The sequence below is a fragment of the Xyrauchen texanus genome, chromosome 14 (genome assembly GCF_025860055.1).
Source record: "Xyrauchen texanus isolate HMW12.3.18 chromosome 14, RBS_HiC_50CHRs, whole genome shotgun sequence".
Lineage (NCBI taxonomy): Eukaryota > Metazoa > Chordata > Actinopteri > Cypriniformes > Catostomidae > Xyrauchen > Xyrauchen texanus.
In genome coordinates this window covers 21,576,334-21,590,791 of record NC_068289.1, presented here as the reverse complement: position 1 = coordinate 21,590,791, position 14,458 = coordinate 21,576,334, and the positions used below count along the sequence as shown (strand labels likewise).

Below are 14,458 nucleotides of genomic sequence, written 5' to 3'. Positions count from 1 at the left end.
AGTTATCACTGAAAATCAATTAAAGACAGACCTACCATGAGCTACTGTATTCATCTATTGTATATGATTCCGTTGAAGCCATCTGTTTGCATTTTCAACTTAATTTTTTAAAAATCATTCATGGTAAACAACATGGTCCAACAAAGAAAGCTTCAATCAGAGAACCGTGGCCAATAAAACCCTCAAACATGCCTCGGAGCTACTGCCTGCTTCCATAACGAAGTGTGAATGATGTAATCGAGTTGGTATCCCTTCACCTTTAAGCTACTTATATATTGTACACATCGGAATATTTTGCAATAAACATAAACTATATTGTTTCTATACTTATAATCAACAACTTAAAATCAATAGTTTTATATATTTCCATAATTTTTTATTCAATGACCTAATTTGCAATGCTTTATGGGATTGTAGTTTGTGCCCACATGAAAGACGGTAAGTACACATCCTTATATCGTTGTCTTTTTTTGCCTCAAAACAAAGTTTTTGATGTTGTGATTGACCTCAGAGCTGGTTTGTTTGGTTCATGGCTCACAACTCTTTTATGAAGGATTTTATAAAAAGTCTATGGAAGAAATTAATAGGGAAAATACTTCCAGAACTCAGACGGCAGAAAAAGTGTGAGGGCACTGTTGTGCTCTATTACAAATGTAATAACTCTTGAAAATGGGCAACTTAATATTATTGCACGTGTAATTCTTACACATTTTTTAAAACATCCCAGCATGTTCCTCTGAATTACTGCATTTCTGAAAGTTTAAATTCGTGACTGCTTAGAATTGCCAACAACTTGCCCTCCAGAGACCACACTGTATGCTTCAAGGGCTGAGCAAGCACTCATTCATTAGTGTGGCAGTGTATGTGTGATTTCCTGCATGCTGCAAAAAAGATCAGCCCTGAATCTAGGCATGATCAGCCAATCACAGATTTAAGACGAAGGTCAAATATAAGTTGAATTGAGATCATTGGCTGATCAACTGGTGCACCCCTAATTTTGTTGCTTCATAAAAGCCTATATTGCTAACAAATGTATAGATATAAATGGGTTCGGAGTGCATTTCAACATGTTTTTTGCAGATTTAAGCATGCCCCGCGTGCCAACTAAGTGTGCAACTTATCTCCCCCATCTAGATGCAGAGCCCCAAATCACATGCAGTCTATCTAGTGAACTGACCATGCTGTGCTGTTGCATTGCAGAAGTGATGTTATGGTATTTCAGGTCAACAGACAACAACATTGTTTTCGATTTTCGCCTTATTTTCGATTTGTCCATTAGGCAATTTTGTAATCGAGGAATTGTGACCGCCCTACTTAATTGCCCTTCAGCTGCAGCGTAAACCGATCTAATCTGCCAACACCGAACCTATCAACTTGTCATATTCATTATAACACCTTAAAATTATTCAGAGAGTTGTCATACTGAGCTTAGGTTTTCTGTTTCCAATGTCTGCAAGTTTTTTGTAAAAAGGACCGGTTGTCTAGACATTATGCTTATTTCATGGCTACTTACTGGAAAGATAATGGATATGAAACTTTGTGTAACTGAATAATGTCTTGTTTGATAATTATCTTTGATCTATGTTTGTTTCTTGTGTTGTTCATTCCAGATGAGGCCAAAATAAAGAAACCTCTTCCCAAAACACTGCCTAAACAAGGTAGGTCAAAGTAATTCACTCATCAATTGACTCAAGTCTAGCAGGCAACTGTAGCACTTAAAATTTGCAATTGTCACAGAAGTGTAACCATGACACTTAAACATTACAAGTGTTATCATGAGACTGGTTTAGTAGAATCACTTTCATTACTAACCCCATCTGTGAAAAGATACATCCAAATCTTTCAATTCATATCAAGACCAGCTAATAAAGTAAACCCAGTCAGAGATTGGGCAGACATGTATGTGTGGGTGACCAGTGTTCAAATGTGTCTTGGGTCATTTCTCTATCCCATTCCCCATCCTCCCCCTAATGTTTTAATGTGAAATAAATATCTGTAACATGGAGTAAGCACCCCACCCCCCCAGTGTGTCTGTGATGGAAATGCTCCCATAAACCTGGAACAAGTGAGATCGTGTGGTTTATTTGGACATCTTAACTTTTCCCATAAACCTGTCTTTTTAAAAACATACACAATAAAGTCAATAACAAATGCAGAACGGTTTGTGTGAGGGTTAGGGGACAATAGTAGTCAATGGAAAGTACTTGTAGTGATGATAATGTCTGTGTGTGTGTGCGTGCGGGCGTCAGGTGCACCTCAGATCCATCAGTTTCCAGATGATATGAAGATCATGGCAGGTGAGAAGGTCAGTCTGCTTTGCAAGTTCACTGGAGCGTCGCCCATAAGCTGCACCTGGCTCAAGTTCCGCAAACCAGTAAGAGTCACTTTACTTTCTCATGAGCAGAAACCCAGAAGATTATCTCAGATGAGATTCACATTCACTATGCCAATGAACATGTTTTTTTTTTTTTGGTTTTATTTATTTAAACTTGCTACTTTAACACTAGTAATTCATGTAAGAAATATCAGCTGTGTATCACAACCTAGTGAGCAGACTCAATGCTTACACAGTAGACACCATGTCGACATAAATAGTAAATATATAGCATTGTCTCAATTTCTGTCCAAAATGTGTAATCTTAGAAGGTACAGTAGCATAATTGAATTGTGAGTGACTAAAATGCCCAAAAATGCTTTTTGATATTGGCAAGTCTCTAGGTTTTTATAAACAATCAGCATATTGTGAAGGACTATTCCAGGTTCAATACAAGTTAGGTTCAGTCGACAGCATCTGTGGCATAATGTTGGTTACCATAAAAATTAATTTCGATTCATCCCTCCTTTTCTTAAAAAAAAAAAAAAAAAAGGATGCAGTGTGACACTCACAATGGAAGTGAATGGAGCACATTTTTGGAGGATTTAAAGGCAGAAATGTGAAAGCTTATAATTTTATTAAAGCACATTAATTCAGTCATGGCAACTAAGTTGTAAAATTGGATATAACCTTATACAGAAAAGGTTAAGAAGCGATTATCGCACTAAAAATCATGTTTACACGCATATTGTTTGTCTTGTTGCTATTGTTTTGAAACGGTGATTATTTTCATGTTTACAGAGTGACCCCCCATTCACTTTCATCGTAAGTGTCTCACTGGAACCCTGATTTGTGCTTTTTTTTTTTATTTTAACCCTTGTGCGCTATTTGTTTGTCAAGTAATTTGTTGTTTGTACAACACACACAGTTTTTAAAGCAGCTTTACAGAAAATCATGCATTAACAGAAACTGTAATATCTATTAATTCTTAGTCATCATTGAGTAGTTTGATTAAATTTGATTATGAAGTGTGTATAAAATAAGTAATTAAATAATAATTGTATTTAGAAACCCTGTTTCAAGGCGACTATTGCGAGGAACACAAAACTGCATAAGATGTTGGTTAATGGAGAAAAATAAACTTTGGGAGAAACCAGACTCACTGTGTGGGCCAGTTCCCCTCTGACTAACAGCATGAATATAATGTAAATATTACTTATGTATAGTGACTTAGTTCACTAATTTTAAACCATGACTTGCGGTGTTAAGGGTCAGTGTTTAAACAAAGATTTTGTATGAACTATAAGATTAATGACTAATGTCTTTGATATTTGATACTGTATTAACTGCAGAAGTCACTTTAATGCAATAGTCCTTTATTAGTTGGCTGATGAAGGTTTTGTTGACAATTAATTGATAGTCTATGTATTCCATTTTAAGAACACCATTCAATCATATAAATAACATTCATATAAAACAACACATTTTATGTTACCTTAAAGGTGCAGTATGTAAGATTCAGAAACCCTTGTTATTAATGACACCTGTGGCTGTTAAGTGAACTGCAGCCAGCTACTTGTTGCTCGTGCACACACTCCACAGGGACGTATGCGAGCAAAACAATGACGTAACGTTCAAAGAGACAGAATGTGATTCACCGGCATCATGACAGATGAGGTAGCATAATTTAAATGACAGTTATGATTGTTTTACTACAAACTTTGAGACTAAACTAAAACTACTTATCAGCTAACAGCATACTGATACACGCATACAGTTACATACCTCTGAACTATACCAGACAGGTTACTGTTGCACTATTGTATGTTTTGTATATCATGTTGTACAACAATCAAGAAACCAGAGTATTTGCATACATTTATCCTGTATACCTGACTTTTAATATAAAGAGAAGATCGCTGAAATTATTTGAAAGTTACGAAGCAAGGTAGCTTGCAATTCGTCAGCTTTAGCAGGCAAGATCAAGTTAGCCAAAATGACACAGATCAATCCTTATGACATTATATATGTAAGCTTACCTGTGCAAATAAGAAGAACGCCAACTCAGGGTCAGTTTTGATCCCCAAAACCGAATAAAGATGTGATCGATCATGATCACGTTCCTGCTTAGCCAGACAGGATTCAGTGGAAGGCTCTTGGGAGCACGTATAAATGTCACATCCTTTGGATTTTCCTGGCAAAAGTGACCACGCTCCCTTCACATGGAAATCAGTCTACAGACTTTAATAGGCAACCAAGGAAGTCTGGGAAGGACTTGTTTTTTTAAGTTGTGTTACAAGATGTTCAGATATCTTGTAACACAATTTTATAAAAAGGTGAATATTACATGAAAAATTTTACATACTGCACCTTTAACTCAATACTTACATTATTCAAGTTCACACATGAAGGATATATCAAATGCATTGGGGACAGATTTCTGCCCTCTTATGGGGGGGGGGGTAATATCGAGTTTAACCACTAAATGACTGCAGAGATCCACTCTTTGCTGCCTGCTTGTCACAAGTAATGCATTTACATTATCACAAGTAATGCATTTGGATATGTTTAGACATTATCAAAGACTGTTTTTGTTAAATTTGAGCATTTATTTGTTTGAAATATTGTTCTGAAGCCTCAGTTTTTGCAATGATGCCACATTATTTCACATGATTATTGTCAAACCTGAATATGGTGTTGGCAAGGAAAGACATAGAGTAAGCTTTTTTCTTACCTATCATTTATTTCAACCATCAAACATCAGGCTTAATCCAATTATTTAAGTAATCCAATAAAAATATCAAGAAAACGAACATCAATAAACATTAATGAATAACTTTGTTCACAAACAGAAGACTTAGAATAAACATTTTGCAATAGCAAAATTGGCATTTCTTTTGCAAACATCAACATTTCTAAGTGAAGTGAAGTAACAGTAAGAGAGAGTGTGCATGAGTGTGTGATTGCTGCCATCTCAACATGAAATGACCAGTAAATGGCTGCATAGATCCACTAATTCATGCCTGGTTTTAATATATGAATTTGTGTATGTGTGAGCACAAATGTTCCACATTGTGAATGTGCTATAGTCTCACCCCTTAATTTTTAACCACACGAGTTAATTTGTTTTGAACCTGGAATAGTCCTTTAAAACTTTATTTCCCAACATATGAGTAGATTTAGTTAGGGTTGGTAGGGACTTTACTGCCATTCGATCAAAAGGGCTTCATTTATGCTGACGTATTCAAACTGAATACACCTTTATTAGTTATCTAATTAGGAGTTCATTAAAATGTAAGATTTTCTAATGAACTAGTAACTTTGCTCAAATAGTTTTTATTGCACATGTGATGTAGCCCTTTTCTGCAACAAGCCCCTACACACATGCTGACATGATGTTTTTATCCAGATTCAGGAAGGTCAGTGTGACATCTCTATAGTGAGCACAGACAGCAGTAGTGAGCTGACCATCACAGAAGGGCAACAGGAGCACTGTGGCTGCTACACTGTCGAGATCAAGAACTTCTACGGCATGAGACAGGCTGCTCTCAACCTTACTATAGTCGGTAAGAGAGAACACTTGGCCATTTGACATCTATATACAAGTTTATTGCTATATCACATTTAAAAACAACATAAGTGCTTTACGGGTCAAATAGCTAAGAATAAGAAAAAAGTTACTCTTATATGAAATGATCAGATGGTCAAACTGCACCTTACCTCTGATCTTTACTTAATAGGGATATCAAGTCTTTACCATAGAAGACATTTGCACATTTCTTTAAAGTAGCATATTTTTTAGCATATGCTTAGAAATGAATGTCAATTGTACAAACACTTTAAGGGCTGTGATGTGTACAATGTGCAACCAGGTTCTCACGGTCTTGGAAAACTTGGAAATATCAGAGAATTTTAAACTTGTGATTTCAAGACTTGAAAAACTCAAGGGAATTTCTATAGTGAATATGTATTTCCCCTTCTGTCGCTCTCTCCACGTTGTGTCGGAGAAGCGACACTAGGGGTCTCTCTTGAGCGCCGATTGAGCTCTGATCTTATTGAAAAGGGCCAATGGGAGTTGGCAGTCGGTATTTGCATACCCCGCCCCCAGACATACGGGTATTTAAGCGGGGCAAATACGGGAGTTCATTCAGAAAATTTCTTTGGAGCCGATGGTCTGTCTGCAGTTTGCTGCGAGTTACACGCCACTTAAACGTTCCTGTTTTCCTCTGACGATCTGCATGCTGTTGGATCTTGACGGCGCACAACAGCGGCTTTCTCCTTCTCAGTGCACGGCGTGCATTGTTGCCCTTGAGCGCTCGACAGCGCGAGACACGCATACACACACACTGTGTATTAAAAGAGTTTTTACTAAAAGAGTAATTTTCTCTAAAAGAGCAAACACAGCGGCGTTGTACGTCCTTTTAAGGACGCCGTCTTTTTCAAGATGCCTTTCCGCCCCTGTGTCGTTCCTGGATGCGGTAGAGTGCTCTCTGCTTCAGACGGCCACAGGCACTGTCTCGTGTGTTTGGGCCGCGATCACACCGAAGCGGCGTTTTGGATGGTTCATGTTCTCACTGCGAGAACATGACCATGACCACGTTGCAGTCGCTGCTCGCTTTCAACAGAAAGCAAGCCACCCCAGCTGCACCCGCATTGCTTCTTCTTCCCACGGGATTAAGGACGGTCGCGGTTGGCGCTGAGGGCGATTTGAGGCGGCAGCGGGTGCAGTTTCGCCGGGTAGCCCCGCGAACCTCCCGTTCCCGACACGCTCGCTGGTCTCCGTCCACGCCATGGGCGATAGCGGCTCGCCTCACGGCTCAGCTGTCTATCCTCCCGAGTCCAAAGCAGATGAGCTCGCCGCTGCATCGGAGAGTGCGGTGTCTGATGCCGAGGACTCCCCTGGACTGCTGCCTTCGGGCCAGCAGGCCCAGGCTGAGGCCGATGCTCAGATGTCCGACATGCTTGCCCGGGCCGCCTTGAGCGTGGGGTTGGACTGGAACCCTCCATCCTCCCCACAGCCTTCTCGGTTGGATGATTGGTTCCTGGGGGCAGTGCGCCATTCGCGGCCTCGCATCCCCCCGGTCCCTTTCTTCCCGGAGGTGCATGATGAGCTGACGTCTACGTGGAGAGCCCCGCTCTCCGCTCGTCTAGGTGCCACCCGCTCCACTCTCTCCACCCTCGACGGCGGAGAGCGCCACGAGTACGACGCTATTCCCCAGGTTGATAGGGCAGTTGCGCACCATCTATGCCCGGTAGCCCTACCTCCTGGCGGGGTCAGCCCGTACTCCCATCCAAGCCCAGTAGGACAACATCCTCGCTTAACGCGAAGGCCTACACTACGGCTGGACGCGCTGCCTCCGCCCTGCATGCGATGGCCCTCCTGCAAGTCCACCAGGCCAAAGCTCTCAGAAACATGCACGGGGGTGGACCTGATCCTGATGTGCTGTAGGAACTGCGCTCAGCGACCGACCTCGCCCTGAGAGCGACGAAGGCCACAGCGCAGGCACTCGGACAGACGATGGCCACCCTAGTGGTCCAGGAACACCATCTTTGGCTCAACCTGGTCGAGATGCGTGATGCTGACAAAAACCACTTCCTGGACGCACCTGTCTCCCAGATTGGCCTTTTCGGTGACACCGTCGAGGACTTCGCCCAACAGTTCTCCGCGGTGAAGAAGCAGACGGAGGCCATTTCGCAGACCTGCCGCTACGGGCCCTGCCCCGTCTGCCCGCCGAGGGCGTCCCCCTGTGAGTAAACCAGCTCCTGCTCCGCCTCAACCCGGGCCCAGCTCTCAGCCCCAGCGTCGAGCACTCCGCAGGCGGCGCACGCCCCCTGTCTCACAAACCCCCTCCAGAACCCGGAAGGCTCCCAAGCGTTCCTGAGACAGCCGACCCAGAGCCGAAGACGTTAGCTCCGGAGGTGGTAAGACCGCTCCGTCCCCCGGTGGAGGGCCGGTAGGAGAATCCTTTGTTTTTTCATTTGCCACACCCCCTGACGGGGGCTGTGGTACCCACATTCTCAATAAAAGAGCTATTTCCCTTGCCTCTGGGTCACCTGGCCCGCAAATGTCCTTTTCACGGCAATGTGCTTTCAGATCACAACAGTCCCGGTACACCGGATGCGGCGATCCCGCCTTCCGCCTGCCCACGACTGTCCCCCGGCCGGCCGGTTCAGACGAGTCCAGAGGACGCCAGCATCAGACCTCCTCCTCAGTCAAGAACCCGCCCCCTGCCGGGCGCGCGGAGCAAGGTAATTGCTTTGAGTCTATTCTCAGCACCTCAGCCTCAGGCCGCATGAAGCCGCCCGACGCTGCAATTCAGTTTGCCCGGCTCCCGCCCCCCTTCAGGGGCGTCCGCTTTTCCGCAGTACACGGCGAGCACGCCAGTTCCCTGTGCACGGAAATCGCGACCCTCTTAGCCAAGGGCGCGGTAGAGCCCGTCCCTCCAACCGAAATGAGGAAGGGTTTCTACAGCCCTTACTTCATTGTACCCAAGAAAGGCGGCGGCTTACGACCAATCCTGGACGTGCGAGTTTTCAATCGGGCCTTGTTAAAACTCCCGTTCAAAATGCTTACGCAGAGAAATATTCTGGCTGGTGTTCAGCATCTAGATTGGTTCGCAGCGGTGGACCTGAAGGACGCGTACTTCCACGTCTCAATTCTGCCACGACACCGACCCTTCCTACGGTTCGCGTTCGACGGCCAGGCGTTTTAGTACAAAGTCCTCCCCTTCGGCCTGTCTCTGTCCCCTCGCGTCTTCACGAAAGTCACAGAGGCGGCCCTTGCCCCGCTACGAGTAGCCGGCATCCGCATTCTCAACTACCTCGACAACTGGCTCATCCTAGCACACTCTCGAGAGTTACTATGCACACACAGAGACCAGGCGCTTGGGGCTTCAGGTCAACTGGGAAAAGAGCAAGCTCACTCCGGTTCAAAGCATCTCTTTTCTCGGGTTGGAGTTAGACTCAGTTTCAATGACAGCATGTCTCACGAGCGAGCGTGCTCAGTCGGTGCTGGACTGCCTCGCTTCCTTCAAGCCAGGCACAGTGGTCCCTCTAAAACTTTTCCAGAGGCTCCTGGGGCATATGGCGTCCTCCGCAGTGGTTGCGCCGCTGGGGTTGATGCATATGAGACCACTCCAGCACTGGCTCCAGACTCGAGTCCCGAGACAAGCATGGCACCGCGGCACGCATCGGGTAAGGATCACCCCCGCCTGCCTCAAAACACTCCGACCCAGGACAGACCTCAGCACCACAGTGGTGGCGTACATAAATCGCCAAAGCAGCGTACGCTCCCGCCACATGTCACAACTCGCCCGCCGTCTCCTCCTATGGAGCCGACTCAAGTCGCTGCGTGCCACTCACATACCCGGCAAGCTCAACGTCGTAGCGGACACGCTATCACGACAACGCCTGCCCGGCGGGGAGAGGAGGCTTCACCTCCATTCGGTCCAGCTGATTTGGGAACGGTTTGGCAAGGCCCAGGTAGACCTGTTCGCCGCCCAGGAAACCTCCCACTGCCCGCTCTGGTACGCCCTAACAGAGGCTCCCCTCTCGGGACAGACACGCTGGCACACAGCTGGCCCTCGGGGCTGCGCAAGTACGCCTTTCCCCCAGTGAGCCTTCTTGCACCGGTGCTGTGCAAGGTCAGGGAGGACGAGGAGCAAGTCACGTTGGTGGCCCCCTACTGGCCCACTCGGACCTGGTTCTCGGAACTCAGGCTCCTCGCGACAGCTCCTCCCTGGTGAATTCCCCTGAGAAAGGACCTCCTCTCTCAGGGACGGGGCACGCTCTGGCACCCGCGCCCAGACCTCTGGAACCTCCACGTCTGGTCCCTGGACGGGACGCGGAAGAGCTAGCCGGCATACCGGCGACCGTTGTGAATACCATCAACCAAGCCAGAGCCCCCTCTACCAGGCACCTTTACGCCCTAAAGTGGCGCTTGTTCGCAGATTGGTGTTCTTCCCGAGCCGAAGACCTGCAGAGATGCATGATTAGGTCAGTGCTTCTGTTCCTAAAGGAGAGGCTGGACAGGAGGCTGTCTCCGTCCACCCTCAAGGTGTATGTTGCCGCTATCGCCGCCCACCACGATCCTGTAGACGGCAAGTCTTTGGGTAAGCACGACCTGATCCACAGGTTCCTGAGAGGCGCCCGGAGGTTGAATCCCTCCCGGCCAGGCCTAGTTCCCTCCTGGGATCTCTCGGTAGTCTTGGCAGGACTCCAGAGACCTCCATTCAAGCCGCTCGAATCAGTTGGACTCAGGGCCCTCTCTCTTAAGACGGCCCTGCTGATCGCGCTCGCCTCCATTAAGAGAGTCGGGGACCTGCAAGCATTCTCTGTCAGCGACACTTGCCTGGAGTTCGGTCCGGCAGATACGTCTGTGATCCTAAGACCGCGACCGGGCTATGTGCCCAAGGTTCCTACCACACCATTCCGAGATCAGGTAGTGAACCTGCAAGCTGCCCCGGAGGAGGCAGACCCAGCCCTTTCGTTGCTGTGTCCAGTGCGCACCCTGCGCATTTACCTGGACCGCACACAGAGCACCAGACGGTCTGAGCAGATCTTTGTCTGCTTTGGGGGATGGCAGAAAGGGAATGCCGTCTCCAAACAGAGGCTCGCCCACTGGGTTGTCGATGCCATCACACTGGCTTATCACACCCAGGTCGTGCCCCTACCCTACGGGTCCGAGCTCACTCAACAAGGGGTGTTGCGTCCTCGTGGGCACTGGCCAAGGGCACCTCCCTAGCAGACATCTGTAGAGCCGCGGGTTGGGCAACACCCAACACCTTCGCGAGGTTTTACAACCTCCGCGTTGAGTCAGTTGCGTCTCGTGTTTTCTCAGGTCCGAGCCCGTAGAACTTCGGTAACACGTGGACCGACCGGCCGGGTGGATCGCTATGCTCAGCCCCTTTCCTGACATCAAGGTAAAGTAGTGCGCCTTCTTCCCAGGGCTCCCACTCCGAAGTTGGGACCCTGGTCGATTCCTCCCCAGCCCTCCGGGTCCGCGGTTCAGCGGAGGAACTCGCCGACCCAAGCCACTGCGGGTACCCTGATGGCCACCCCGTACTGGTATAGGGGCTCCACAGGTAAAATAAGAAGGCCTCCGGTTCAGACTCCCCTGTGTGTAATTCCACGGTTCTGTCCCCTACGAGCGGACCCCGTGTCTCCCTTAGGCAGTTACAGCTGCCCTGGTCGCCGTGCTGTAGCAACTCCCCTTTCGAGGCTGGATCTACCACCGCACCATACTTTCCACACGAGCCCTAAGACGGCCGTGTGGCGTGTCTACCACTTTTCCTCCCCAAGAAAAAGGGCAGGTGTGGTCTCCGCGAGGGTCTGGGTAAGACCCCTTCCCTATATGCGTGTAAGGGCCCGGCAGTGATTGCTCTATGCGAGAAACATAGAGAGAAAAGAGGCCCAGCCAGGCTGGCCCGTTCCCATGTTGGCAAACATCGCCTTGTTCCCTCCCAGGGTAACTAGAAGGATTCGATGTTCTTATGGGGCATTGGGGAAGGGTATGTGCAGCCAGGTACAGACGATGCGCGGCACTGGATGAAATCCCTGCCCGCCTCTGTATCGGGCGGTTCACGTACACGGTTCAGTGCATGGCAAGATTGGAATGGGTCCCCTAGTGTCGCTTCTCCGACACAACGTGGAGAGAGCGACAGAAGGGGAACGCTTGGTTACGTATGTAACCTCCGTTCCCGAGGGAGGGAATGACACGTTGTGTCTTTCCTCCGCCATGTCGCTGAACCGAGCCACTGTTGTGGCCGGACCATTTCGGCGCCTCAGAAAAATCCTGAATGAACTCCCGTGATTTGCCCCGCTTAAATACCCGTGATGTCCGGGCGGGGTATGCAAATACCGACTGCCAACTCCCATTGGCCCTTTTCAATAAGATCAGAGGTGAATATCGGCGCTCAAGAGAGACCCCTAGTGTCGCTTCTCCGACACAACGTGTCGTTCCCTCCCTCGGGGAACGGAGGTTACATACGTAACCAAACGTTTTCTAAGTATGCTTGGCTCTAAAATAAATTGCTTGTGGTGAGTACAATCTCTTAAAAATAAAATCAAAAAATCATTAACCAGTTAATTTGGAAAAATTCATGGAAATATCATGGAAATTTTCTTGTCAAAAGGCATAAAAATTTTATAAAAAGGCAGCAATTTTCTGCCTGTTAACTGTGATGGTATGATGTTAAACAAATGCATTAGAAAAGAGTCAAAGATCTCAGCAAATCACAAACCGGACCAATTCCACACCTGTTTAACAGTGATGTATCAAATATATGTTTTGTCTTTGTTTGTATAATGGCACACTAGTATGCTAGTGTCAGCATTGGTGTCTGTTGCTGATATCGTGCATGGCATTAACAGTTTAGAAAGGGTCTTAACCTTTGACCTGAGACTTTGACATCTGCTTTTGAGGTTTCAAGATGGCAACATCAGCATTTGCATAGAATACAGTAAACTGTGCCGTTTCCTCTTTGCAATCAACCAATGCTAGGACCCATGTTGCCATTTTAACATCCAAATAGAGCATAAGTTACTTTAAAGGGGGTTTGGCCTCTCTGGTAAAATATGGCAGAATTTAAGGTTTTCAGGACTGTACTTTTAAAACTGTGCTCACACACAAAAAAATTCCAATACACTTGTTTATTCTTAATTCAGTCCAGCTTTCTCCTTTACCTATTTCTTTCACAGATAAGCCTGACCCTCCTGCCCGAGTCCCAGCAGCCTCAGACATCCGTAAGTCCAGCCTCACGCTGTCCTGGTACGGGCCGACTTACGACGGTGGCAGCGCGGTCCAGTCCTACAATCTGGAGATGTGGAGCTCTGTGGATCAGCAGTGGACTGATCTGGCGTCATGTAACAGCACTTCATTTAATGTGCAGAACCTTTTGCCAGACAGACAGTACAAGTTCCGTGTGAGAGCTGTAAATATTTACGGTGTAGGAGAGCCCAGTGCTGAGTCTGAGCCCGTACAGGTGGGGCTGAAGAATGAAGAGGGTGAGTGCATTTTAGTGGTCATAAAGTGTGCTATTCAGTAGTCATAAAGACACCATGACATCAAAATTAGTTTTTTGGCTCACCCATGCCTGTTAACCAACTATATGCTTGTGTACTCTTAAAAGTTAACTAAAAAAAAAAAAGTTAACTAAAAAAAAAACGTATAGCTATACTGTATGTGCAAATAATACTATTAAGAAATTTACATGATACTAATTTACAATACTGTGAGAAATAAGACATTTACAGAAATGTAAACGTATCTGAAAACAGAAAAAAATATTGATCACTCATCTTATTCGCATGGGTGTATAAAAACTTAGATCCAATAAAATGCTCTTTAGAATGAGAAAGCCCCTCCATTGTCATGATCCTGCCATTTTGGTCTGGTTTTATTAGTTATGTGGCAGGATTGTGACAGTTTCCTCTACCTCTCTCGTAGGTTGTCTATGTGCTTTTGTTTTCCTCCTACCCACTTGTTTCCCACAGGTGCTGCTTAGCAGCACAATCAGTGTGGTCATGGCAGGGCTGATTGTGATTATTGGCAGCACCTGTGTTCAATCTTTGCTTCCTCTTTATATTCTTTCTTTTGTCTTGTGTTCCCTGTCAGATTGTTGTGTTATGTTCAGTCTCCAGTTCTGGTCATGTTGTTTGGATCCTGTCATGTTATCCAGTCGCTTCGTTCTCGGTTCCTTTTGTCTTGCTTTGTTTTTTATACCTAGGTAGTTTTTGTTTCCTGTTTGGTTTAGTTTTCCTAGTCGGTTTGTCTTTAGTTCTATTTTTGTCTTATTTCTCCCTAGTGAGATTTGTTTGTATTTTGTTGGTTTTTGTTTCAATAAAACACCTTTCATCGTCGTCCTGTATCTTGGGCCTTTCCTCAAATTTATTGTGACATCCATCTAATACCACCTGCCACTGACTGGCAAGTTCCAAATCATGGTTCATGGCTGTGACTAACCAAAGTCTATTGTCTGTTGTTATTGCTGTGACATATTATTTGGCCTTTTGAAATGTCCAGCCCCATCTTCCTGTTTTCAACATATGAAAAAATACTTGTCAAGGGAAATGTGGTCTTTAAAGCAAGGACTTTTTAACAAACACAAAACAAATTGACATGGCAGTCATATCAAAAAGCAACAA

General features: G+C 46.0%; 1 protein-coding gene across 4 annotated transcripts in view; it reads left to right on the top strand.

The window, feature by feature from the left end:
• The window catches only part of LOC127654793 (myosin light chain kinase, smooth muscle-like), a 180,119-nt gene that overhangs the window by 148,795 nt on the left and 16,866 nt on the right, over window positions 1-14,458 (top strand). For all 4 annotated transcript variants that reach the window (XM_052142220.1, XM_052142221.1, XM_052142219.1 and 1 more), the window contains 4 exons: window positions 1,611-1,658; window positions 2,250-2,374; window positions 5,724-5,880; window positions 13,013-13,318. In XM_052142220.1, coding sequence (XP_051998180.1) covers window positions 1,611-1,658; window positions 2,250-2,374; window positions 5,724-5,880; window positions 13,013-13,318 — 636 coding nt within the window. The remainder of the gene's footprint in view (window positions 1-1,610; window positions 1,659-2,249; window positions 2,375-5,723; window positions 5,881-13,012; window positions 13,319-14,458) is intronic.